Source organism: Furipterus horrens, unplaced genomic scaffold (assembly GCF_987537825.1).
Source record: "Furipterus horrens unplaced genomic scaffold, mFurHor1.1.pri manual_scaffold_8, whole genome shotgun sequence".
Lineage (NCBI taxonomy): Eukaryota > Metazoa > Chordata > Mammalia > Chiroptera > Furipteridae > Furipterus > Furipterus horrens.
This window is the reverse complement of record NW_028327178.1, coordinates 31816006-31842017: the sequence shown is the minus strand read 5'-3', so window position 1 is coordinate 31842017 and position 26012 is coordinate 31816006. Positions and strand designations below refer to the sequence as shown.

At 34.7% G+C, this 26012-nt stretch overlaps 1 protein-coding gene across 2 annotated transcripts in view; it reads right to left on the bottom strand.

The window, feature by feature from the left end:
- DSC1 (desmocollin 1) overlaps positions 1–25745 on the bottom strand; it is a 30882-nt gene extending 5137 nt beyond the window's left edge. Inside the window, exons 1-11 of one of the 2 annotated variants that reach the window (XM_090285682.1) lie at positions 25357–25745; positions 22457–22541; positions 21006–21208; positions 19717–19836; positions 18257–18412; positions 13607–13751; positions 11964–12130; positions 11450–11584; positions 9877–10062; positions 7592–7851; positions 7302–7444 (exon numbers count right to left, since the gene is read on the bottom strand). In XM_090285682.1, coding sequence (XP_090141808.1) covers positions 7302–7444; positions 7592–7851; positions 9877–10062; positions 11450–11584; positions 11964–12130; positions 13607–13751; positions 18257–18412; positions 19717–19836; positions 21006–21208; positions 22457–22541; positions 25357–25419 — 1663 coding nt within the window. In that variant the 5' untranslated portion in view covers positions 25420–25745. The remainder of the gene's footprint in view (positions 1–7301; positions 7445–7591; positions 7852–9876; positions 10063–11449; positions 11585–11963; positions 12131–13606; positions 13752–18256; positions 18413–19716; positions 19837–21005; positions 21209–22456; positions 22542–25356) is intronic. The other variant, XM_090285681.1, reaches the window with a different exon arrangement.
- Between the last annotated feature and the right edge of the window lie 267 nt (positions 25746–26012).

The window sequence follows — 26012 nt, the reverse complement described above, 5'->3', positions numbered from 1 at the left end:
AAGAATCCACTCAAATATCGCTTCCTCATGAAACTTGCTGTGACTTCTATGGATAATGGTAGCCATGTTTGCCTTTCATTTCTCACAACACTTGGCTTATCATTGGCCCACACATTGAACTATGAACATTGCTTATCCCCAGAGCTCAGTCAGATTCATTTTGAGATCCTAGTGAAATGCCTAGTATGTCTTGGCTAACTTTTAACTTAATACTAACATAATGAACAGAATGCACATACTATTTCTATACTTTGTAAAACAAAAACTTAATCAAATAAACCATAAACACAAGTTTGTACTCTCCACCCTAATTCAATTAATTTGTTCTTGAGAATAGGAACTCTTACACATCACTAGATGACCATTATTGTTGTCCTAATGCATCACACAAATCTCAATAAATATTTTTAAGTAAAATAGTTCCTATTAGTTGTGTGCAGTAGATAATGAAGTTCAGAAAACAAATTCAAATTTTACAATTTCTGATAAGATAATAAGCTACAAGAAATGGTAGACTTTAAAAATTAAAATAAAACAACAATTGATGAAGTTGCTCAGGTTTTTGCTTTAATGCTGGTTTAAATTTTGGAGCTTTTATGTCGAATTTATATGAAGTATACTGCAAATCATATGCATATAAAATCTGTTTTTTTCTTTTTAGTGTGAAATATCACTTAAGCCATATAATGTAGTTTATTTCAGTGATTTTTTTCTGTTGAATAACTACAAAATTAATTTATTAAAAGTGATTTTTAAATGAATTACTTACCAAAGATAACTATTGTATATATCTATTTTAAGACCAATCTATCTAAACAAGTTTTAAAATACCTATATATAAAAGAAAGATAAAGCTCTTGCAAGAATTAATCTACAATAGAATATAAACACTTTAGACTGCCAGAAATTTGTAAATAAATCTGAATACAAGTAACAACTTTAAAATCGGCAAACTAACAAAGTGAGTTATGGGAAAAGAAGCTATTTTTAAAGTAAAAAAGAAATGTAGTTATAGATACTACAACCTAAGTCAACATGTGTGCTATGACTTTATTTTTAAAATTTTAAACAAAGAGCCATTTCTCTTAATAAAAAAATAGAGAGAAACCACACTTTACAAATATAATAAAGTAGGGCAACCACCCAAAAGCAAGTCAAGACTCATTTAATCCTATATTCAACCAACATTTATTACATAAATTATTTTCCATCTCAGTCTCTATTTTAAGTATGTTGTTAAAATGAATACTTGAAAAAATAGAAAGACTCAGACAGAAAGCAGGCTGACAGCCCTGTGAGTGGGGGTGGCAAGAGAGTGGAAGGATCAAGCAAAAAGGGAAAAGGACTCATGGACATGGATTACAATGTGGTGATGGCAGAGTGGGGTATAAAAGGCATAAATAGTAATGAAAAAAATACAATTAAAAAAATAAATAAAAATGCTTGAAATTCTTAAAATGGATAGTAGTCAAAGATAGGGGTGAAATAAAGTCCTAGAAATCTTCTGTAACCTCAAAAGGCTGGTGGTAAGTTTTCAGCTTACTTCTGAAACAATAGAGCCAAAAAGATGTAAATACTGATAATGACTAAAGGTTGTGATTATGTGGGTATATTTGTCTGCTTCTAAACCTTACTTTAAGCATACAAGTAAATGGCAAGTCTCAGGGCTAGAAAGTACATCTTGGGTTAACTAACATCTAGTTTACTATATGTCTACAATAGAGGCTCTGAAAAGCATTGTCTCCTCATTACCACTTAACTATTTTCAGGAACCAAAAGTTCCTTCATATGAATTAGCCTTCTCCATGCACAGAGCTCTTTAATTATTAGACAGTTTTAGGTTCTTTCTTATTGAGCTGCACTATGCTTCCTAATCATTTCCAGTATTTTGTTCCTGTATTTTTAGACTATACACACAAAATGTTTACCTCTTCCACATGACAACCCTTAAATATGTGTTATTTTAAGGAAACTGTTTTTACAGACAGATATAACAAAATATATTGTAAACTCTTAAACTCAATTTTCTATATTAAAGCTAATTGTTGCAAGTGCCAATTATGTACCTAGAATTGCAAAGCTCTTGATACTGAAACTTACAGTCTGGACCTAGAGATTCATGGGACTCACAACAGAAGAATGACAAAGATCAGTATGTCATTAGGCAAATGCTGAAATCTGCACAAGATGCTTGGGAAAAGAATGGCATAGCAAATAAAAGGGGCCCTTATAAAGCATCAACAAAAGGAAAAGAAAACCCACTGTATGGGAGAACATATTTGCCAATGATACATCTGATAGGGGTTTAACTTTCAAAATATATGAAGAACTTAAACAACTCAACACCAGGAAGACAAACAATCCAATTAAAAAATGGACAAGGGACGTGAATACCCAGTTCTCCAAAGAAGACATATAGATGGCCAGTAGACATATGAAAAAATGCTCAATGTCACTAATTAAAACCACAATGGGATACCACCTCACACCTGTCAGAATGGCCATCATCAATAAGTCAACAAACAGCAAGTTCTAGAGAGGCTATGGAGAAAAGGGAACCCTTGTGCACTGTTGGTGGGAATGCAGATTGATGTAGCCACTGTGGAAAGTATGGATACACCTCAAAAAAATTAAAACTGCAACAGCCTTTTGATCCTGTGACCCGACTTCTGGAAATATATCCTAAGAATTTTGAAACACCAGTTCAAAAGAATATATGCACCCTTATGCTCATAGCAGCATTATTTGCAATAGCCAAGATCTGGAAACAGCCCAAGTGGCCATCAGTAAATGAGTGGATAAAAAAGTTACAGTACATTTACACAATGGAATACTACATGGAAGTAAAAAATAAGGAACTTTTTCCTTTTGCTGGACCTGGAGAGAATTATGCTAAATGAAATAAGCCAGTCAGTGAAAGACAAATATCTTATGATCTCACTTATATGTGGAATCTAATGAACAAAAGAAACTGATGAACAGAATAGAAACAGAGGCATAGACTCATGGAACAGACTGACAGCTGTTGGAGGGGGGAGGGGAAGGAGAGACTAGAAGAAAGAAGGTGAAGGGATTAGCCAAAATCATATGTACATAACCCATTGGCACAGTCAATGTGTGGTGATGAACTGAAATGGGGGAACAGGGGCTAGGTGGAGGTGGGGAAAGGAGGAAAAAGTGGGGACAACTATAATAGCATAAACAATAAAAATAAAGAAAAAAAAAAGAAAGAAATTGATCTTATTATCAATCAAGTTAGAGGAACAGAATATCCACCCTTTTATAGAGAAGGCACATCACCTGTGTAACTGTGCAGAAACTTCATTTTTTTAATCTGATCCTTTTTTCCCCTTCTTTACTTTTGATTCAAACTGGCCTCATCCAGCACCCTGACTCACCTGCCTCTTTCTCCCTTGCATGTCCAAAGACCAGGAAATAAAATGTTTTGTTTTTTTTTTTAAAGCTAGAAGGATATTTAGGTCATCATCCTGAAGTGTTTGTGAGCACCAAAACTAAATGTTCATGTGGAAATATAAAAAAATTATTTACATACTTGCCCCTTGGAAATATATATTAATGATTAAAGTTCAAATAAAACTCTTCATGTCACCATATGGTTTTCCATTAAAATTTATAGCATCCTTATTTTTACTTCTTAGCATACCCAGGTTACCCAAAGCTTGGGACATATATTCCTACATTTTAGATTTGGCATTTCATTTCTTTGAGATATGATCACTGTGTTTGCAGATAGTATCTTTTAGCATTAAAGACAAACTTAATATCATATTTCTTTGCTTCATATTTTCCATCTCTCCAAATAGTCCTTCATTCACCAAGCCTCTGTATTTCTGTGAGATCTCCTACTTTTATCCTTTAATCTGGGCAGCTCTTAGCTGATTTCTACTTCTTATGATATTCATACTTTCTTTTATGGGGAAAGTTTTCATACCATAGAAACTTATGAGACTATAATAATCCTTTAATTGATGTCATATGAGATTTTGACTCTGTCTTATGAATTCTAATTTCCATGGTAACTTGCCTAGAAAATCAACATTTGTGGAATAAATGAGTAAATATAAATTATTATTTGACAGCATAATTGTGGTTATGAACCATTCAGATTTTACTCTTATTTATACAGGAGCAGCAAATCACCCAAGATTATAGAGTAATGGTAATATTAATTCTGTTTCTCAGTTAATGTTGTCCCCATTCTTTAGTAGTTTTTTGTTTAACCTATATTGAAAGAAATACATTAAAAGGTCTCAGCCTATTGATGACCAATGTTGTGGCTAGACTGGCTACTTTTCAAAGGAAACTTTGAAAAAACAAGTTTAGAAATTCCAGCCAAGTTGGAGGTTTAGATAAATACTCTGCATCTCCCTCCACAACTAAGAAGAAATACAACTACCTTAAAATTAGAGACAATAGAAGTTCCAGAAAATTGAGCTGCATGGAAGACCAACAAACAAAGATACAAAGAAGAAATATCATCCAGACAGGTAGGAGGGGTGGAGCCGTGCCAGAGAGGATGTGGTGTGGTAGTGGCAGCAGCAGCAGGCTGGCAGAAAGTGCAGTCACATGTTTTAAAAAGTCAGAGGGACACCTGAAGAACACTCCCAGCACCAGGCCAGACAGTGCAGCTCACGGTCCCAGCGCCAGTAAAAATAAAGCCTCATTGCTTCTGACTGTGCAAACCAGTGCGTGTTGGGGTGGTTGAAGAAACTGCTGGTCTCTCAGCAGAGTCCACTTGTTTAAAGGGCCCCCATGGTCCTTGAAAGTCTACATACCCACCCACTCTGGGAATGACAACCAGAGCAACAGCTAGAGAAGCACCAGTCTCATACGAAAGTGGGAGAAGTGCCTGGAAAAGGGGAGAGTGCTGAGCAAGCAGCATTGTTCCCTCTCAGACCTCTCCCCCCCACACAGAGCGCCAAAATGTGGTGAAACAGGTTGCCCCATACTGATGAATACCTAAGGCTCTTCCCCTTACAACATAACAGGTGCAACAGCCCTACCTAAGACACAGAGGCAAACAAACACAGGAGCCTGTCAAGATGAGGAGACAAAGTGGTGTGGCCCAAAAGAGGGAACAGATCAAGGTTCGAGTGGGAGAACTAAGTGACGAGGAGATAGCCAACTTAACAAACAAGGAGACAGCCAACCTAACAGATGCAGAATTCAAAACACTGGTGATAAAAATGCTCACAAACTTGACAGATATGCGTAAGTATGGCAAATGCATAAGGGAAGAAGTGAAGGCTATGCTAAATGAAATGAAGGAAAATCCACACAAAATAAATGGTGAAGAAAAGGAAACCAGGGTTCAAATAAATGATTTGGAACATAAGAAAGAAAAAAACAGTCAACCAGTACACAATGAGGAAACAAGAATTGAAAAAAATGAGGAGAGGCTTGGGAACCTCGGGGACAACTTTAAAAGTGCAACATCCGAATCATAGTGGTGCCGGAAGGAGAAGAGGAAGAGCAAGAAATCGAAAGCTTATGTGAAAAAATAATGAAGGAAAACTTCCCAAATTTAGTTAAGGAAGCAGACATACAAGTTCAGGAAGCACAGAGAGTCCCAAACAAGCTAGACCCAAAGAGGACCACACCAAGACACATCATAATTCAAATACCAGAGGTTCAAGATAAAGAGAGAATCTTAAAAGCAGCAAGAGAAAAGCAGAGAGTTACTTGCAAAGGGGTGCCTATAAGACTCTCAGCTGATTTCTCAAAAGGAACTTGGCAGGCAAGAAGGGACTGGCAAGAAATATTCAATGTGATGAAAAGCAAGGACCTACAACCAAGATTACTCTATCCAGCAAAGCTATCATTTAGAATGGAAGGGCAGACTAAGGGCTTTCCAAAGGTAAAGCTAAAGGAATTCATCATCACCAAGCCATTATTATATGAAATGTAAAAGGGACTTATTTAAGAAAAGGAAGATCAAAACTATGAACACTAAAATAACAACAAACTCACAACTACCAATAACTGAATCTAAAAAATAAAAACAAAGGGAAACTAGGCAAACAACCAGAACAGGAACAGAATCATAGGTGTGGAGATCATCTGGAGATTATTGGCTGGGAGGGGAAAGGGGGAGAAATGGGGAAATGGTGCAGGAACTAAGAGGCATAATTGATTGGTACAAAACAGACAGGGACAAGTTAAGAATAATATAGGAAAGTGTGAAGCCACAAGACTATATTCTCAACCCATGGACTGAACTAAGAGGGGCAGGATTGCTGGAGGGAAGGGGAGTACTGGGTAGAGGGGAGCAAAGGGAAAAGAAATTAGGACAACTGTAACAACATAATCAATAAAATATACCTTTTTAAAAATAAAGAGAAAAAAATAGAAAAAAAATGTTTATTGTCTGTTTTTAAAAAAACAGCATGTTCACAGGTTGGGATGGGTTGGGTTGGGGTTGAGTTGGAGGGAGGAAAGTTCTCTCTTATGGGCCTTGAAGTTAGGATGGGAGAACCTAGGGTTTCACAGACTTGCTCTTTATTGGTGAATTTAAAACATAAGAGCAGGAATTTAAAGAAAAGGTGTGGGGAAAGCAGCCTGGCTCTTTTTCTAGTCCTGTGGCTGGCAACATATTTGTTCAAAGTAGCCACCTTTGAAGTGGATGCCTCAGCAACCATACCTTAAGGCAGGCACTCGCATTACGAAAAGAAAAAACAATGGTCAGTAAATACACTAATTACACAACCATGTTACATGTTCAAAATGGTTAATTGCCTGGAGTGGAGTTCACAAGGGTTTTGAGAGACGGCTTTATGACATTTGAAAAACATTTCTTCACAAGATAGATTCTAGAATTAACCTTGGAAAAGGATTGCAAAGTACAGCAAAAGACTTGTTCAAGAGTCATTGTTGGAGAATTTCTTTAGGAAATAGGATAAAATTTTGTTCCCCATTAAGAGAGGATGAAAACAAGCCTACCTTGAACCCAATTGTTTTAGGCAGTTTGAACCCTTTCAGCCTGTTCAAATCATAGTAATCTAAATCTATATTCCTGAATAAAAGTGGAGATCCTTGAGGATGCCACCATATCTAAGGCAGATATCAAGTAATGAGGATCTTGAAATTTGGACTCCCACTTCTTCGTTTTGTGTTCTTGATGTACCGGGGGCTAAATTGGTGTGGTCTCCAAAACACTAAGAAATCATAATGCAAACATTTTTTGTATAAAATTTTGATCTGGAAATAAACAAATTTCACCCCAAGAATTTCTTTAAAGTATATCGTATATTTATATTTTATTTTTAGAAAATTGCACTCACTTGCATCTGTTGCAACCACTGAAACATTGTATTGGCCGTCTTTAACAAATTTTGATTCTCTGTCTAGTACTTTTATAGTTCTCAAGTCACCAGTTTCTTCATTAATTTCAAACCAGTTGTCTTCATCCCCTAACTTCTTATACCTAATTTTAAGAAATCAATGTAAATGATCAAACCAAAAAGTGGACATAATCTCAAATTTGTCATTTAAAAAAACATAGATCTTTCCTAAATTTGAAATCAATTTACATCACAATTAAAAATAAGGAACTTTTCAAAAAATACATTACCTTAAACCTTCACCACTGCGTGTGTCTGGATCCATTGCTTTGTATCCAAGGAGTTCTTGGCCAGCTGGGAGGCCATCTTTACTCTGAATAACTTTTACTGGTGGCTGGCATTCAGGGCCTTCATCACTGTCTTTAACTCTAACAGTGACAGTTGTAGTGCACATAGTAGGAGGTTGTGTGTTTGGTGCATTAGAGAATTGTGCTTTGTTAACTACACCGATTTTCAAAATAATTTGGCGATTGACTTCATAGTTCAATGGCTGTTAAATAAATACTTTAATTAGTCAATGTGTAACAGTCTGTATAGAATACTTGTAATCATAATTCCAAGTTTTAGCACAAAAGGGAATATCATTTGTATGTATAAAGTGTTACCAAAAGAAGGTGCTAATGTCACCTCAATATATTTTTTAAAAGAAAGAAAAGGGATATCTGTTGATAAACTAGGAAATCTGAAGAGTCTGTGGTTTGCTTAATAGTACTATATACCAATGTTAAATTCTTTGGGCAAGTGTACCATGGTTATGTAAGATGTTAACACTAGAGAGGAAACTGAGCAAATGGTCTATGGGAATTAGCTCTGTACTTTTTTTGTAACTTTTCTGTTAATCTAAAATTATTGCAAAATAAAAGTTTAGTTTAAAAAGCAAAAATGGAAAAAAAAATGAAAAGAAAATTCAATCGATTTTCTTCTCGCTTTTCTTTGAGAGGTTCCCGCCTTCACTTTTCGCATTACTACTTTAAAAATATTAATAAGAATACAGAATTAAGGTTTGACATTCAAATTTAACTAGATTACTATATACTTACCAAACGGTATAACAGTGATAACCAAAACAGCAGAAGCCCCTTCCAAGCTATCATTAGATAGAACCCTAACATACAATATTTGGCTATAATGGAGCAGTTATCTGAGCACATGAGTCAAAAGATATAATGATATAGTTTAGCAGCACCTTTGAAAGCACATTATATTTGGTTTGCTTTGTTTCTAATCAAAATGCTCAGTCCTGAACTGAATAATCAGGAAGAATCCTAAACAATAGTTAGATAATTAAAGACTGAAATCTATCAAGAAAACAAAAGGAGAACAAAAGAAAGAAATCTAGAAGCAAAGGAAAAGTAGGAGAAAGAGAAAGGGGAGGGGAGGAAAAGGAGAGGGGGAGGGGAACTAGAAAGGGTGGGGAGGGGAAGGGAAAGGGAGAAGGAGAAAAAAAGAAAGAATAGGCGATATAATCATTAAAAATCCATTTTCTATAAAACTTATAAGGGAAGCAAAATTTGTACATGAAGTTTCTATGAAAATAGAGTCTATAAAAAATTAATGATGGAAGTATGTAACAGGTTAGTGATGGCTATGGGAGAAGAAGTTAGAACAGAGCCAGGTTCAGTTAAAGTAATCATTTTAGGTGCCAGTAATAGCAAATTGAACTTTTAAAACCCTAAGACACTGGCTACCTAAAAATATAGAGTGGTTAATAGTCATAGCTGCTTAATATTTAGTAAATTGTCTTATAAAATAGACTACAGAAAAGCAAAAGTATAATATGAGCATGACAGGAATCAAAAAGTCAAAGGTTTGATTTCGAATAGTGATTCTTTAATTTTTCTCTATCTTCTGTTCTATAAAATAGGGGTTTTGGCCCTCACCACATATGGCTCAGTTGACCTTTAGGTCTGGCAAACTTAGAGCTCGTGGGTTCAATTCCTGGTCAAAGCACACACCTGGGTTGCATGTGCCAGGTCAGGGCACAAATCAGAGGCAACCTATCAATGTTTCTCTATCTCATCAAGGTTAATCTCTCTCTCTCTCTCCCTCTTTTCCTCTCTCTCTAAAATCAATGATCATGTCCTTGGGTAAGGATAAAAATATAAGTAAATATAAAATGAAATGAAATGAAATGAAATAAAAAAGCGTTTTGGATAAGTGGGTGTCTAAGAATGCCTCTAAAGCTAATACCTGAATACTAATTCAATATTTTCTAAGGCTAATATCTGATTACTAATCAGTTTTTCCCCCGCTTGGTTTCCCACATCAATAGAACAATGAGTTTTGCACCTGTCATGCCTTTCCTCTAAGAGAGAAAATGAAGATAAAATAATAATAACAATAAATCTTTTAAACCATAATCATTTCAGCATTGCATTGTAATTCTTTAGTCATGTACACACAGAAATTTATATGTACATTCATGTACATATATAAATGCCTATGTATCAATTAAGTTAGAAGTTTTAAAGTATTGCTTAATTTCATTGTTGTTGTTGTTACTGTTGCTGTTTACCTTGACAACACACAAAACTGCTTCATTTGTATTTGGGTCTGTGCTAATTTTAAAGTTTCCATTTTCATTTCCTTGTAGGATTGTGTATACAGCCATAGACTGAGGAGTATTTGGCAAATCTAGGTCATGTACAGCCATTCGCAAGACTTCAACATCAATTCTGTTTTCTTCTACTTCTGCAAAATACTTTTAAAAATTGTTTGTCATTATTATAAATTTATAGCTTCAACAATACAACTTTCTCCTCTAAAACCTAAAGTAAAAGAAAACAAAGTAATATAGAAATGTACAATCATATATTTGGAAGAATTTATAAATATAATGCAAAGTTTACTTCTTTCCTCACTTTTTCAAATTTTATCCAGCCTTGAAAAACCAACTTACGTCTTAACTTTGCAACTTCTCTAGGGTGATTTTTCTACTCATTCAAGCCTTCACATTTGTCTCTACTCTGAATCTATAATATTTATAGTCTATCACCCCTTTTTAGACATAGCAAGCACTTATATTAACATATTAATATTCATAGATAATTATAACATGCATTGATTTTTTTATTATTACTGGATGACCTGTTATTATACCAGTTTTTTTAAAATTTACTTTTGATTTTCTAGCAAACACTTTAAAGAAAAAGTTTTTTCTTTTTCTGAGAACTTAAACCATAGTTTCCCCGCATCCCCCCAAAATAAATAAGGTAATGGAAGCATGTGATATTAAAAGAAAAAAAAGTAGTAAATCAAAATCTTCTGGAGATACAAGAAGAATTCACAGAAGGATGGCAGCCTGATAGCCATTGGAGCATAACAGAGCTTGAATCTAATCCCAGTTTTTCCTCTTACATGGTTTATATGTATGGGATCATAAGCAAGTCACTTAACTGACCTTCCATTTTCTCATATAAAATATGGAATAAAACCCATCATTACACATTATAGCAATTACTGTAAAAATTGTATGGCTGGATCTATTACTACCAGTTTTCCCTTCTTTCACTTGTACTATGGTATAGATAAATGAAAAAACTGAAGATTACTTACTAAAAGGTCAAGAAAGAAGAACTAGTTCCTGGAATTTCCTGCTGTCTATAGTTCTTGTATTGTGTAGTTTCCAAGGGAAAATTTGCTTACACACAACACTGGAAGAGCCTGCATATTGATGGCAGTGGGCAACCTGTACTACTGACTCCCCAGCAGAGCTAGTCTTTTTCATCTTAAGATGTTGAAGTATAAATGGCACCAGAGACAGAGCCTCTTCTCTTTCATCCTATCAAAGGCTTTTAAATCCAGGGAATCTGATACCATAACGTGGCATCCAAGAACATACTAAATACCTGAACGTCTTCAAGGGCTACAAAGCTTTTATATAGCCAAGAGAGTGGTTATGTCCCTAGCATCCAGAAATAAGTGTCACTTCAATGATTTTTATAGAAATTATATTATTTTTGTCTATGTTATTTGCAAGTGGTAGTTTTTAAAACCAAAATGTATAATCTCACAGACCTACCAAATTTCAGGTTTGTTTTTAGAAAAAGTAAACGAACTTAGCTAAATGAATAGAGAAATATACTTACAGCAGTTTCTGTAAAATATGGTGCATTGTCATTTTCATCTTCAAGTGAAATAGTAATTGTTCCTGTACTAAACAAACCAAAATGTTGGCCCCCCATGTCTCGTACTTCCATGATTAACTGGTATGTATCACATTTCTGAATAAAAGAAAAAAGGGACATTTGATGAACCCCCCCCCAAAAAAAACATAAATAAAAATAGAGCAAGAGATTGGTCAGTCAGTCAGGACCATGAAAGCTAACATGTCTAATATAACATTTCAAAATTTAAGGCTATTGTTTTCTGTTTGAGCATCCACACATCAAACCAAATTAATGATCTCAAGTGAGACCACATCTAATACCTTGTACCTTCCCAAATTCTCTGTGCAAACAAGCAAGTTTCCAGCCCTACCCAAGCCTATATGGAAGCATTCTTGGAGAGGAGCCCATGAGGATCCTACTGCAATTTCTCTGGAGTTCATTATCAGTTTAAATATAGTTGAGGGACTGGGAAGTTAGTGAATCAATTTATTACTTCTCTATCCAGTAAAAGTGACGTTGTGGTGATGACGCCAGTGTCTGGGTGTATGGAGAAATGCTTTGGATGATCTGGAATTTGTTGTAAGATTTTAAATTTCAGACGAGTATGTAGAGTATCGGGTTCATCGAGGTCTATGGCAGTCACTTTTCCCACTGAAGTTCCTGTTTAAATAAATCCAATATTGTCAACAATTTAAAGTAATCATATTACAAAAAAAAAAAAAAAAAAAAAAAAAAAAAAAAACAAGTAAGGAATTGATGTAGCATATTCTCCTCAAAACCACAGCTCTATTAAGTGGAAGAGTATAAATGCTCTCCAAAACTCTAAGCTTCCCCTCCTTAGAAACTTCAATTAACTGATTCTGTGAATAACATGATTTGTATTCTGTATGTATGAGGACATTCACCACACCCATGGTAACAGTGGTTCTAAAATTCTTCCCCCAACCCACTACCTCAGTTCATGGGCCATTTTTGGGTGGGACCTTCTCTCTATATCTTGTTTCTTTTATAGTTCAACTTGATAAAGATTTTATGTTTTTATATTTTAATAAATGTGCTGAATTATTAACATACACAAGTAATTATTAATAACTGTTAGACACAAACATTATGCATCAGTCTGAGTATCACTGGTCAAGCTTTATGACCCAGAAATCAGTGTATTGAATGTTGCTTTAACAAACCAGTCATTGTGGGAAAACAATAAATATACATGTGTAATGGCAACAGACTAGAGCAGTGGTTCTCAACCTGTGGGTTGTGACCCCTTTGAGGGTCGAATGACCCTTTCACAGGGGTCGCCTAAGACCATCGGAAAACACATATATAATTACACATTGTTTTTGTGATTAATCACTATGCTTTAATTATGTTCAATTTGTAACAATAAAAATGCATCCTGCATATCAGATATTTACATTACGATTTATAACAGTAGTAAAATTACAGTTATGAAGTAGCAACGAAAATAATTTTATGGTTGGGGGGTCACCACAACATGAGGAACTGTATTCAAGGGTCGCAGCATTAGGAAGGTTGAGAACCATTGTACTAAAGGATCAAAGAACTAACATTTCTTGCAGAGTTTCTTAAAAGCTAGGCAGTCTTGTTATGCCCCTGGGTATACCAAGAACACAATTTTGGCTGCCCATGACATCAAACAAGCTTAAATTATTTTTTCAGTTTGTCTGGAAACTATGCCACATAAAGCAACATGTATGTTGTTATAAATCAGATTAGCGTTTTCATGCTGTGATATATTTTTGAGTCCTTAAGAATGTGTTGAGATTTCATACATATTCAGATTACTCATTGCTTTATAAATACATCTGTGACACATGTACAAATGAGAAAATATAAACATCATTTGTCATATATTCATATTCATTGTGGATTAATCTAACAAAGTTCGTAACTTCATGTATTAGCAGCCTTCTATATATGCCTAGCAAAATGAGCGCAAAAAGGTTTACATTTGAAGAGTATATGATCTTATAAAACTACAAAGTTTAATGTATAGTATTCTTGAAAGTCAGCATTTAAACATGTTTAGCATAACTGTGTTTAAAACATTAATGAGTAATTCAACTGAAGCAAAAAATCTAGTGTTTTGTTTGTTTTTTAATGCAAACTTACCAATTCGGCAATTTTCAGGCAAGTTAAAGATAGTCACTTTACTTTCAAAATAGGGGGCATTATCATTATCATCTTCAACTTTGAATAATAAGGGGAGTGGGTACTCTGGTGCATAACCATCTGCTGTTGTTGCATAGGCATATATCTGAAAGGTAAACAAACTCCATCAGCTTGTTTTTAAATAACAAGTTGTACGCAAAATTAAACCTGGGGATTGGGCAAAGACTTAATGTTTAAAAGGCACATATATGTAACTAAGAGCTTATGCAGTGGGTAGACAGCACACTGGCACAGTCTCTGCCTGCCATAGGGCTTCAATCTTCTTCTGGGTGATTCAATTATGTTCTTTTTCTCTATTTACCTTCATTTTCTCATTTTTTACCATAATCGTGCATTTCTCATGTAATAAAAATGCTAATAAATATATATACATATTCCAAATTCCATTTTTAAATGATGTATTTTGGCCACAAATGAAACTACTTAATGTCCTTTCCCTTTAAACACCGTCAAATTATTTCTGCACTCTTCTTATGTGGTTTATACATGGTTAAGTGTTTAATGAATGGCTGTTGAGATAAACAGATTTTCTTCACTGACAGGACCAACTAAACCTGCCCAAAGTAAAATCTGTATTAACTCAATTCTTCACCACACAACTAGCTCTTCCTGATTTCCCTGCTGTAACCATCTTCTAAAATGAACCAGAATTAAAATTTCAGGTATCTAACTCCTCCCTCTCTTTAATTAGCCTTTTTAATCTGTTGCCAAATTCTAGGAATTATGGCATTTTTATGTCTCATCATCTATCTTTTCTCTTCTGTTCCCAATGCCATCATCCTCGTGTGACTCTAGATGTATCTTACCAACTTTCATGTTGTACTCTACCAACTTAACTGCAATTGTTCTAAGTGACCTTCTCCAATCTTTGTGCAACTCAGGAGTCAGCCTCATTTTCACAAAGCACAACTTCAGTTAGAACGTTCTATAATCACACTCCTCAGTGATGCCTACCTTCTACCAAAGTAACAACAAAACCCTCACTATTGTGTTAAAAAGCACTGTTCATGATGACATGGAGAAGGAATTTCCAGTCTAAGCTCTAGGATGGGAAGTTTTGAAATAACCATCCACGTGCTCTCTGTTGCCTTCTTCACTTTTTCCCAAACAACCTCCAGGTGGGCTTTTATGAGTAATAAAATTTATACTTTGATTTCCATCACTCTGATCCCTATATCTTATTTCTTAATAATTTCTGAACTCAGGAGTGTAATATAGGAGTGCATTATCATCACTTCACTGCCTCTACCATCACCACTGTCATCGTCATGATCATCATCATCATCACATTCTACTGATTCAAAATAAACCAAAATTAAAATATTTATTGTAAAGAGGATAATTTAAACTATAAATGTAGCTAAACTTTAAAGCACAGCCTAGCTTCTTCCTAGGAGAATTCCCTGTGTTCATATAATAGATAAACAAAAGATAAATATTTTTTGAAATTTAGTCATGAAAGCAACAGTTTCAAGAAACTTAAAAGTAATGATTTCATAGTTTATTCTTACAAATATAATAGAGAAACAATAAAAATAAAATTTAAATAAATTTAAAAGTAGTATATTCCTATTATTCTATATTAAAAGCAATAATAATACATCTACTTAAATATTGCTATAATAAGTATTAAAAGAATATTATACTTTAGAATGTTGTAGTTTTAGCTGAGTTAGAAGAGTATCGTTTAAATTTCATGTGTGTATTACTATGATATCATTTTCCCCTTGAATTCTTCTGTAGCTTAAAGAACTTCATCTCAGCCCTTTAGCTCTTATCTTTGAAGTTGCTCTCATCTTTGGGAGTATGCAAAAAATTGGTAACAGGAGTTGAGACTTGACTGTCACCTTGTAGAGAGAGGCATTCAGTATCCAGTGTACATTTACAGTTGTAATGCAAGTAAATAATACAGTAATTAATAAACACAGTACAAGAGTAAACCCAGTTTCACATACTCACTGCTGCATTTTATGCCAACTATGCTTTAGTTAAAAAAATTATAAAAAGGAGAGCGTTTGCAGTTGCTTTCTTTCATTGAATGGGTTGAAATTGTTGAAGAACATTTTTTTGGTATACAGCTCCTTTTTTGAAAACTTGAACAAAAGTGGCCTTATATGAATCCCTAAAAGACTGATGAGTTGAGCAGCTTAAGCCATCTCTTGCAATTGCAGAAATGGTGTGACTCATCTAGAAAAATCTTCACAAGACTAACTTAAACAATACAACGTGGGGCAACAGAGAGAACAGGAGTACAGTAATAATATGGATTCAATTAGAACCATGGCTGCTGTTCTCAATAATCAATGAAACCAATTATTTAAAATAACAATAATTATTAATATTTAATATTTAGGTAAGACAAATAAAAGCAAAGGCTTTATAAATCCAATCAAAACCCCAAGTTTTGAGAAAAAAATTCTAGAGCAAGTGCATTATTTGATTTACCATTAAGCTATTTTTAAAGACCTTTACACTTTGCATAGTGATTTTACCAACATTATGGCAGTTAATGATCACAACAGCTCTGAGGTAGGTAAGACAACAATTAGCAGCCCATAAAAGAGAGAAAAAAATAGACTCTTGAAATTGTTACCTGTCCAAGATTAAAAGGTAGGTACTGAAGAACTACTAATTTCCAGAAAAATAAGCTTGTCAGTGTAAAACAATAAGCAAAGTTGATTTGATAGAAAAGATATATGATTTTAATTTTAATCTGTACATAGACAGAGAAGGTTTCTATTCCATATTGCCTCACATAGTTTTATAACTTGCATCATGTTTATATCTGAATGTTATACTTTCCTTTATGAATGTTGCTGCTATCTTATTGTCAATTTAATTTTAACCATGTTATTGGATACTAGAAAAACATAAGTAATTCTGAAAATTATTAAAAACCCCAACTTTGAATATTAATTCCAAACTATTTTATTCCGTTGTCCTTTAAAATAGGTTAAAAATAACAAAGTAGCTGATTTTAATTTTAAACTAATCTCTCCTTGTTCCCCCTTGCAATGATCTCAATAAAAATCAAGTTAGACAACAGGTTGACCAGTGAGAAGCAGCTGAAGACCACAAAATTCATTAACAGAATAATATCCATAAACAGGATGTTATCTCCAAAATAAGAATATGAAGTGCATATCACAACATAGAGAGCAGGCAGATTTTTATTTCTCCACAAGAGTGACTGGTAGTGTTATGTCTTTTTGTGAAGGAGCTATAAAAGCAGCAGAAAACATATACTGACATACATGTGGATATATATATTCACATATATAATGTATGTATCTATCAATTATTTATTTGGCTCCTTGACAGAAGAATCAAAATATCTACAAACCATTTTATTTCATTATAAAATCCCTAAAGCAAAACATTCCTGGTGTTTCAAAGATTTCAGTACTTTATACAGTGCTCTGACATCCTTAGGATAAGGACCTAAGAATGAATTATAAAGTCCTTCATAGACTGTTCTTTTCTTACCATTCTAGTCTCCTATTTCACACTCTTCCTCAGCTTCAAATAACACTCCAGCCAGGATTTGTCGTTGTTCTTGTTCGTTTCTTTTTAACAAGTAGGTCTTTCTATTGCTGATGCTTCTGCTTATAACTGTTAGCTATCACCTTCTTTCCCACCCAATCCTTAAATTCTTTCACAGATGTCTTTATGTAGCCACCAATTCTTACTCATTTTTCAGGTGTCTGCTAAGATTTTACTTTCTGGACTGCCCAAGTATAAGATAAATTTCCCTTTTATGTGCTCCTTTAACAAAGAATTTCTTTACTACACTCTTTACTTCAAAATACCAACTGCTTAAATAGTTTCATCCTCCATCACTTTGAAATTCACTGTGACTTTTTCTTATTTGTCACATTAGACGTCAGAACATTAAGGAGACAGGTGAAGTTGAAACAGAAAAAAAAAGATACAATTTTCAAAAAAGTTACAATTTTTCTTTGGGCAGGATCAGATAGAATAAAATGAACTGGTAAACTTATTCTGGATTACTAAGGAAATAAAATGATACTCAAGGTTCTTGTTGCTGAAGGCACTGAGAGGGAAGGAAAGAAAAGCACAATGCTACTCAAAAGTTGAAGCAGCAGATATCAGCCTTACTTAGGCCACATTTAGAATCATGCTGGATGACTTCAAATTCTTAATCAACCAAATCCTAGCTCAGAACAATTAAATCAGATTTCTGGACATAGACAAGATAGTTAGTTTTTTAAGTTTTTATGTCACTTCCAATGGACAGGCAGGGTTGAAAATAATTGAATTATGTTATCACAGGGAACTTTGAAGTCAATAAAATTCACTAGTTCTACCCAAGGATTCTACAAATCAAAACTTGTCCCTTAAAATTCTGTCATTATATTTTCTATAGTTATCACCCACTTTTCTTCCCTTATGATATCTGTTGTCTTTCTTCATCAATGGCATCAACAGAAGTTGAAGTTTACATTGCATATTAACAATATTTAAAATATGAAATCAAATATATGATTCTTCTAATGCATAAATAAGCAACACTGAAAATATTAAACCAGTAATAAACATAATTCTGAATAAGGAATCCAATAATCTCACCGGAAACTCTTGATATTGCTCACGATCTATGCTTCGTGTACAAAAGATATCCCCAGTGTCTTTTTCTATGAAGAACAAGTTGAGAGGTTCTTTGTCCACTCCTGGTCCACTAATGGAGTAAAAGATGGTATAGTTTTGCGCAGCATCAGATTGGACCTATAATAACAGTAACAGTTTAGAATAAGAAATATCTTGAAACTAACATCTTGTGATAGTTTATTTTTTTATCACTTGCTTTTTTTCTACTTATTTTTTCTTTCCTCTGTTTATCTAAGCGGTATGCCCCATATTTTAGAAATTCTTATTCATAGTGTGAATGTGCAAAGTCTCAAACTCTATCACTTATTTGATCTCACATTTTTTTGTGTTATCTGCATATTTATGGAATACTCATGGAGTTAAATATACTTTTACAATTCTTATTTACTTGTTTTTATTCCTATATAAATTATAGTAAATATTTCAGTAATTTTGAGTTATTTAGAATTGAAAGATTTTTTAATTTTAAAAAAGTAGAAATAATGCAACTTTCCTCCCATAATTAATTCTTGAATAATTGCATAATTTCAAAGCTGGCTTATGTTTATACTACAGCCATGTGGCACTGACACCATCTTTGGTAAACAGAAATATTGGACACTTTTTTGGTGAGGACATGTAATAAATGGAGAGTTGAGTTATGAAAAATCCACAAGTGTGTCCTCTGTACTTAAATGCTAAATTCTGGCAGGGTATTTAGGAAAATCAGAGTATAGACCTAAAAGCATCAGAAACTCAAAATATGAAACTTCTTCTAAGTGCTAGATATGGTTTCTGGAGGAAAGTAACAAATTGTCAGAACATGGAGACATCTAGAATGCACACCTGGACTTTAGTATATGCTAATCAACCTGGCACTGGACTTAGCCATTCCCAAAGGATATGTTGATGGACTGAAATGGTTCCCAGGGGAAATGGTAATGGACCTAGCCTGATATGTTAACTAAGCTGGTGTTGGGGGGCATCAATGAGATGTAAATGACCTACTGAATAGGTTGATAAGCAAACTCACCCTCACCAAAATATGTAGTTGACAAGTATAAAAAGGTGCCTGCAGAAGTGTGGGTGGGACTCCTATGGGTCCACAAGGAGTACCGAGAGTCCCCATTCCCTAGTCCCTGTTCCCCGTTCCCTTGCTCCCCATTCCCGTTGCTCCTACAGGCCCTTGAGGTGGTCCGGGAGCTGCCTCTCCCCTCCTCCCTCCTTCCCCCCTTTTCCCTCAATAAATCCATTGCCTGATCCCACAGTGGTCTCTGGGTGAGTTTTCAGAGCAGGGCTGCCCTGACTCACTTCTATAGGACCCTATTTCTGGTAAATACATGATCCTTGTAAGTACCAAAATATTGTGCGACTCAAATGGAAATTTAAAAGCAAACAAAAAATACCCTCCAACCCATAAGATCAAGCAAGATGAAATATACCTGCTGAACATGTTGTGGAAATGGACCTAACGAGTTCTCCATCAGTGAACATGGAATAGGCGCCCACCGTCTCTTGCTGCGCTGGAGGACTGTGTCTTTACTCTGTCTCCTTTTAGAAACCTGCATTTGTTGAAAGAGGAAGAAATATAGCATTGCTTTTTTAGTTTAAGAACTGTGATTTTTACATATACATCACATGAAAATAAGTAAGGGATGTACACAACAATATCATGAATAACCAACCCCAAACTATTTCTGCTTTTTATAATTTTATTGATAAGATAAACACACACATAAGTAAGAACCAGTTTGACCCAATTCCTGACTTAAGCAGTTAAGCAACTGCCTTTATAAGGCATTGGAAAAAAAGAGGCCATCTTGAGATTAGGTCCCCTAAAAATAGATAAGCCATTAACAGTATTTAATAATCGATTTTATTCCACTAGAAGTGGTACAACCAATTTTTTAAAAAACACTAGCTGCATTTCAAAGCATCTGTATGACTATATAAAGATACAAGTAAGCATTTTATTCACATGATCTGGAAACTCTTCAAAACTTGGACATAAAATGTTTTTAAACTTTAAGCATACTCTAAATTTGATGAGGAAGAGTTCTTGTGATCAAAAGGAATTTAGATGGGAAAGTCTCATAAATTGAATCACTTAATAAATGACTTTATAAGACCAAATTCACGTGCAGAGTTAGCTTAAAGTGAGATTTGTATGAATTCCAGTAACCTTCTCCCTTCCCATTCTTTGATCACCACCACTCCAAAAAGGTGAGTCTAGGGTCAGAACATTCAAACCTGTCCTGTGGAATGGTCATTATTCCATTCTCTTAAGAGAAAGACCCCATGGGATTTTCAGTTAAGATGGAAATAAGCTTTAGACAATCTCTCCCCCTCTTTAAAGAGAGACTCACACCCCTACAGTCACTTGAGAGAGAGCACAGGGTGGAGTGCCACACATCCAGCCTGAATCAACTTCCACTGTTTTAGATTCACCCCTGCCTGTTCTTCAGGTTGGTTGTTCTTTGTGCCACACCTCAAAACTGTCTGAAAGTTTTGATATTCTGACTTTGCTCCTTGGCTGCAGAGTTGTTCATTTTTATACCATTCTGTAAATAGTTCTATCAATCCTTAAAACAGTCTAGTATTTGCATGCATTAATTGTCAGTCAAGTAGACAAGCGACCATTGAAGAAGAATGATTTTAACATGGAAGGAAGTCTATGAAATGAAGGACTCACATAAGTAGATTAATATGGTCAAATCTTTGCCTAATATACCTTCTTTCCTCTTACTTCCAGTACAATTTCTATCTCTTTCTGTTCCTGCTTCTGACTGTCTGAAAGAAGAATGGAAAAACTCTTCCTTCGGGAAGACAAAATGAGGTCACGTGTTGTGTAAACTGAGCCATCGTCAAGAATTCTGAAGTCAGGATCACTTGACAGAATTAGGCTGGCTGACTGGAGACACTCCTTCAGATTCACTGCAGAGAAGAAACATCACAGTAATTTGTAAGATGAAACAGGAATAGGACAAGTTTTACAGGAATAACAACTGCAAGTTAGTGCATGAGAAGCAGAAAGTTACACTTGGAAAGTGTTGAGTACCTGCTATTCTAAAACTGAGAGGTCATGAAAATTAAATAATTAAATTAATGAAGTCACAGTTTCATTCACCACTTTCATCATAAATTAATTTATGAATAAACATAAAATATTTTCTTAGTGTCACTGGATTTATTGTTTCCACTTTAACTTTTACATATGGATTTGTACATATATATAAATTTGTTGTTTTATATTATATGTAGTATAACTATGACATCAATAGATTTTGAACTTGTTTACAATAATCTTTGATAGTTAAATCTTGCAAAAAAAAAAGAAAACTGGCCTGTATTTATATAATATTGCTCAATAATATTGCAAATAATCATTTTATAATGTATTTTAGAGATTTAATAAACTCAATACTTAATATATATTGTTTGTCAAAATTTTTTTATAAATCTATATTTAATATATTTAGCATATTTACTATGTATTGTTAGACTATATACCTTTGAAGTGTGTTAAAAAGATATAAGGGATTATTTTAAAGCACTGGTCCCAGCAATCTCTCTACCTTGGAAAGAGTACCTCTTCTGAATTCAAAGTGTATTATTCTAAATGTAAACTTAAGCCAATGAAAAACTTTGATGGAAGGAATATTATCTTTGGACTCAGAATGACCAGACTATGTTTCAGGTATGGCTGTGATAGTAAAACCAGTTGAAATTTATTTGACTTTCACAAGCTATTCTGTGAAATAGATCACATAAATTCTTGCTGGGTACTGGTTCATTGCATTCAACCTCAAGCACTAATTTTTTCAGAGGCATTTAAGTTTTGACACGTCTGGTTTATATGTAATCGGTTAAAGAATCTTGGCAGCAGATTAGTCAATATGCATTAAAATATGCTTTTGGTTTTGTTGTCTTGCTTTGTTGGAATTAAACTAAGAGAATTCAGCCCTCTGATGTTTACTAATTTTTCTGGCATGAAAAGCATACAATAAACTTGGCACGTGAGTTGTTTCTAACCACTATCACAAAAACAAGGAGTTCATCTTTCATTATGTTGAATTTTAATACCGAGTAGCTACTACATGGCTTTTATCCCAAACTTTACAAGAGTAGCCTGAAGCTAAACATAGCAGTTAAGACTATGAAATTCTTAAAACTGTTTCTCACCTTTTCCTACAAGTGTTTCAGCATGAAGATGAGAAGGGACTTGAAGAGAAATTTTCTGACAAGCATCGCAAAACAATATTAAAACCTCAAAAGAAAAAAAATCAGGATTACATTTGATTGCAACATTTCACATTACAGTTTTGTCTTACTGATAAAAATATTGTCAATTTCAGCAACAAAGACATCTTCTAATCCTTTGATTTTTTTCATATTCATTTTTAAACAAAACAACAAAGAAAGTGTCTTTAGGGGCACCAATGTCATTTAGTATCAATGAAAAAATTAAAATGAACAGTAGTTCTTAGAACCTAAATCATATTGTATAATGTTAAGAAAATGTGTTACAAACTATTGATTTTATATAGAAGTTATCATTGGCAAGGCCATTCGTAAGTGTCATTCTGATTTTTTAGCATCAAGAAAGTACTTAACTCTTGCCCTGGCTGGCGTGGCTCAGTGGATTGAGTGCCACCTTGCAAAAAAAAGGTTGCTGGTTTGATTTCCAGTCAGGGCACATGCCTGGGTTGCAGACCAGGTCCCCAATTGGGGGCGTATGAGAGGCAATCACACATTGATGTTTCTCTCCCTCTCTTTCTCACTTCCTTCCCCTCTCTCTAAAAATAAATAAATAAATAAATCTTAAAAATAGAAAATAAGAAAGTACTTAACTTTGGAATATAATAATCACATATTTGTACACAAATCATCATTTTCACAGACTCCAAAAATTTGAGGGTATAGTTGATTAAGCCTAAAAATATTTGAAAAATTTTTTAACCTTTTACAGAACAATACTCACTCCTTAGATTGGCTTGGCATAAATCTCAAAGTCTAAATAATCTCATTCAAAAAACTAATCTAATATATATATATATATATATATATATATATATATATATATATATATATACACACACACACACACATAGAGCGTGGCCTTCAACAATAGAGATATCTAATTAAATTCAAGAGACAACTATTGTCTTTATTAAAAAAGCTAAGTACTTTGTCCTGGCCAAGTAGCTCAATTGGTTAGAGCATCACCCCAATACCCCAAGGATGTGGGTTCATCCCCTGTCAGAGCACATACCAGAAACAACCAGTGAATGCATAAATAAGTGGGACAGCAAATCGATGTTTCTCTCTCTCTCCCTTCCTCTCTTTCTCCAAAGTCAAGAAATAAAAAAAAAATTTAAGCTAAGTATTTCAAGGAAAGAAAATTTATTTGCACCAGCATCACTACAAACACATGAGTAATGTGTTGTACTGTGATGTTAGGACAGCTACAATGTCACAAGGTGATAGGAATTTTTCAGTTCCACTAGTATCGTATGGGACCACTATTGTATATGTTGTCCCATTGTCGACTTGAACATTGTTACGTGGTGCATAATTGCAGTTTGTAATATAAAAACTCTGTTAGGCAGATACTACCAAAGACTGCAATTTTAAAAATCACATTTATTCATCTTTAGTTTTAATTTAAATAACCACTTTTTATAACAGTAAACATTTTAATTTATTTGGCTTTTTGTATTTTTATTCTTAATGCCAAGGAATGAACTAAATCATATCTAAAAACCTTTCTAAGCATAAAGTATTCTATTACTTGACGATCTAAATATATAACGTAGAAAGAGTATTTTGTAATTAGAAATATATATACATATACAAATATACACATCTGTATACATATATATGCATACACACACACATATATATACATTATTCTCATAAGGTATATCCACATTCCCATCTCTATACCCATCTTCTTTCCTTCCTGCTCAGACCCCCTCTTCGTTGGTTTTGCCTTTGTCAGCAGAGCCATTGGAAGACTCCAGAAGTACTATTACAAGTCTTCAGGTTAAATCAGTGCTTAGTAATTTGGAGGAAAGAGGGGGTCAGACATCCTTTCAGTCATTATGGGGATAAGGGATGGATGGGCAAGGGATGAACCAAAGGATGCTGAACAGAACACAGACCAAGAGCTAAAGAAATCTAGGTGAATCCTTGGAAAGCTTGCACCACCTTTTACCTAACTCCTACTAACTCAAGTAGGTTTCTGAGTTTTATTTCCTCCAGGCAGTTACAAGGCGAGAACAAGACCATCAATCCCACATCATATATTATTTATATGAAGAAAATATTCATCCCCATACAATAAAAGCTTTCAATTCTGAACATATAATTTGAAGTTAAAATATTTTTCTAAAATGTAAAAAGGAGAAAATCCAGTGTTTAAAAATGTCAGCTATGTGGGACCACTCCTCTCTACCCCTTCACACCAAAATAAAATTAGCACCTGAATACACAGTTATAAAGCTATTAAAAACCTAAGTAGAAGTCAGGTTAATGTTATTTGTTTTAAAAACTGTTACATTTTTCTCATCATTATTCTCAAGTAAAACCCCTTGCCTGAACTAAGATCTGCACCCATCTCTTAGCTCCTCTTGTATAAAGTTAAGAAAGCCTTGGATAATTCACATCTTTACCCAGAATCCTTTTCATCTTCTCCAGCTTCATGGAACTAAGCCTGTTAAGTAACTACAGCTTATTTAATGACTGGCAGCAAAAGCAAACCTCAGAACCTTCCGGGCCAAATACCTGAGGATTAAACTCATTCCACTACTCCTTAAAAACACCACAGCAAGATGAACAAGGGATCCTCTTAAAAAACTAACAGTCTGGCTTTGGGCACTTGAAGAGGAAATGAAATGCCTGCCTTCTTGGGTCCTAAGTCTTTCAACTCTTCCTTGGATTTTTCTGAGATCTGTTTTTGTTTTCCCCAGTTTATCTTCTCTGCCTTCCACTCCCACCCTTACTCTCTTTCAAGCCCAGACTGGAGGAAGGAAGCGCCTAGTAACCTGCTGGAGTTCCTTAACCCTTTGGTGGTTACTCACCAGGAGAGAGAAAAGGAGCTGCTTACAGAAGAGGCTCCCTGGGACAGCAGAGGCCACAGCCATCAGACACGGTGCCAACAGTCAGGAACGGTGACTGGATAATAGGGCAGCTGGGGATGCACAGAGCAGATTCTCGGTGGCTGGCACTGTGCAGGGTATTCTGCTGTCACACTGGTGTGGATCACCTTGATTTGGAGAAGCGTCAGGAGTCAGTGATAGGTGACAAGAGGAGAAGCAGCAGGAGGATTGCTTTCCTCCTATTCCTGGGTCAGTCTTTCTCCATCCAGTTCAATTACCTCTGAATGTAAAGAGCTTTTCCTACAGGTAGGGTGGGGTACAAAACAGCCCCAGACCCACTCACTTGCTCCTCCTCACAGCAGCTTTCAAAACTTCTCCTGCCACTTGACACATAAGCAGAAGCAAAAGGGAACACCCTCAATCCTTGGCCCTCCGCCTTTTCCCCCCAGGTTGATGCTCTGAAGTCCTCCCCAGTTATTACCTACTCCTACGTCCTCCCCTCCTTCTTGGAGTTATTAACCTATCTTGCCCCTGGGTACAATTGTGCACAAACTCCATGCAAGGAAGAGATGTATTGCTCAGCTGCATTGACAAATCAGGGGACATATGCAGAGTAATCGCATCATCAGAAGTTATCT